The sequence below is a fragment of the Chaetura pelagica genome, unplaced genomic scaffold (assembly GCF_000747805.2).
Source record: "Chaetura pelagica isolate M959 unplaced genomic scaffold, ChaPel_1.0 scaffold90, whole genome shotgun sequence".
NCBI classification, from domain to species: Eukaryota; Metazoa; Chordata; class Aves; order Apodiformes; family Apodidae; genus Chaetura; species Chaetura pelagica.
The window spans coordinates 1811414-1813940 of NW_009953496.1; the positions used below are offsets into that span (position 1 = coordinate 1811414).

General features: G+C 42.6%; 1 protein-coding gene across 1 annotated transcript in view; it reads left to right on the plus strand.

Moving 5' to 3' along the window:
- Nucleotides 1–742: 742 nt before the first annotated feature.
- The window catches only part of PKIB (protein kinase (cAMP-dependent, catalytic) inhibitor beta), a 4948-nt gene continuing 3163 nt past the window's right edge, over nucleotides 743–2527 (plus strand). Inside the window, exon 1 of the mRNA XM_009999097.1 lies at nucleotides 743–890. Coding sequence (XP_009997399.1) covers nucleotides 743–890 — 148 coding nt within the window. The remainder of the gene's footprint in view (nucleotides 891–2527) is intronic.

Sequence of the window (2527 nt, forward strand, 5' to 3'; positions counted from 1 at the left end):
CAGGAGTTTTCCCATTCAATTCAATGGGCTTTAAGGCAGGGATTGAGGAAGCAGAGCACTGTTGGCTCAATTATTTCCAGGATTCAATTATTTATTAGGTAAAAGTTAAATGCACAAGACGAGGTTAAACCAAGCTAACAAGGAACGGAGGAAAACAAATGGTTTGATATTTGTGGGATAAAGAAATTTTATGAAGAATTTTAGTTTAGTTTTGAGGGGCTCTTATGCATAATATGCTTGTTGGTGAAAGGAGTTTGTTCTAGCAAGATTCTAAGTAAGAAACTAAGGAAGACTCATAATAAACAAAATATGCTTTGATGCTTGGAGACAGTATGACAAAGGAGAGCTTCAGTTCCCTTCTGAGTGATTGTATGGCAAAACCATGGCTTAAAATGAGGGATCAGGTCTTAAAAAGACATACAAGTGGCTGCCAGAAAGGGCTGTCGCTGTCCCAATCCACAGGTGTCTTGTAGGTACAGAGCTGTTCATTGTGCTCATCTGATGTGCAGATGGCAACTCAAGGACATGCAGAAAGATTCTTTTATTTTTTTTCTGAGGTACAAATAAAGCTTAAGCACTCAGTATTGAATAAAAGGCTTTTAATAGTAATAAAAAAAAACACTGGTCAAAGCCTATGGCTATTGTATTGTTGAGCAGGTGATTAGCATCCATGTAGGCTTCAGTTGTTTTCTTATTATGTTTCTTCCATATGCAGATGTTGCTATGAGGAAAGGAGCCAGCAATGACTGATGTGGAGCCTGTGGTCACAGATTTTGCAGCATCAGGACGGGCAGGTCGCCGGAACGCCTTACCAGATATTCTGGGCTCTCCTGCTGGTGCTGGGACTTCAGATCTGCCACACAAACTGGCTGAGCTCTCTGTTTCAGAAGGTAACACCTGCACTCTCAAGAAACGGACATTTTTATAGATTCATCCTTCACCTTCTTCTTAAAGACTTCTGCCACCATGCAGTTTTGATGTCAATACTAATACTTCTTTCTTCATTTACAATTAAATTCAACCTTCCTATGCACTTACACCTCCTGATGAGACATTAATTTTAACCCAGACTAAGTCTCCCGCATGCACCTACAGACGCAGCATTCGTCAGCATGGGGAAAGGTGCTGGGAACTGAATTCCAGTTCCCCTGAGGAAAAGTAGGTTGGAAAGACAGCACTCCAGCAGTAAATTATGGCCTGCTCCTGCACTGAGATAATGTAGCAGAACACAGCAAGCTGCACTGTTAATCCGATTACATCCATCAACCTAACTGAGGCATATACATTAAGAGTAGGGTTTAGATTCACTTACTTCTGCTATTAGGCTTCCAAATTTGCTATTGGGGATCAGGGTCATATTTTGGCCTGTCCTTTAGTTTGATAAGGTGCTCTGTTGATTAGCACAGGTCTAATCAACAACACATTTAGCTCTTTTCCTGGAGGATTTTAGGGGGATTTTCAGATTCTGAAAAATCTGGTTTCTAATGCCTAGGAAGTGAGAATTGTGGGTTGGCCCTGAGCATGGGTTGCCCCTACTTTTTTTAGGTTCTGATGTGGAAGCAACTTTCTTCCCTTGCCCATCACTTTTGCTGCTGTGACAAATGCCACTGCAACTGGTGGTCCCACTTCCAGGAGCAGCGATGATGTAGGGGCAAGACATGCCTGTGCTGAGGAGTGGAAGGTCCATTAAACTGAACTGACTTAGATCATAGGAGGGATTCCCAGGCTCTGAGGATGCATGTCCTGCTCGCATGCTGCCCGAAGCAATTACAGGATGTTAGAATTCACAGCCACCTAAAGTACCAAAAAGGCTGAGGGGGGGAGTCAAGAGGGGAGGATTCCTTTGATCACAATCTGTTCTTGCTTTGATTATTTAATTTGTATTAATGTATTTGGGGTTCTATAATTCAAACCCAACATGGGCCAGTCTAAGGACTGCTGATGAAGAAGGGGGCAGCTAGAAACAACATTTCCAGAACGAGTGAGAAGGGACTTAATGACCACATCCTAGCTTGAACCTTGGAAAGAGAGGAAAATAAGAATCTGAATGGGTGCTGGGAGGAGGCATTACTGTTGCAAAAGGAAAGTGCAAGCATTTATGAAGGAGAGAGGGTGGACATAAATAAGGGGAAGGCAACAAGGTCAGATATACACTTAGGCTCTAGGACAGTAGTGAGGGGAACTGGGGAAATCTGGAAGGTTGTGTGGGAAAGAAAACATCCTTGATGTCAGAGTAGATTCAAAGTGATGCTGGGAGCCCTGTGAGTTCATGGGTAATGATAGCACATAAGCTCCAGTTAAAACTCATTTGTTTTGAGATTTTCCCCATGGAATATGAAAAGTTTGTCCCTACGGGTTTTCTCCTTCCAGTGTGTGCAAGTGGAGCACTGGAAATCCATTCCAAAGTACAGTTGCTGAGTATTTAATGCTTTGGTTTCCAAATATCATGGGGTTTTTTTAATACCAAATAGCTCTTCCACCTGGAAAGGTTCATGCATCATGACCACAGGTCAGGCTCCAGCAGGAA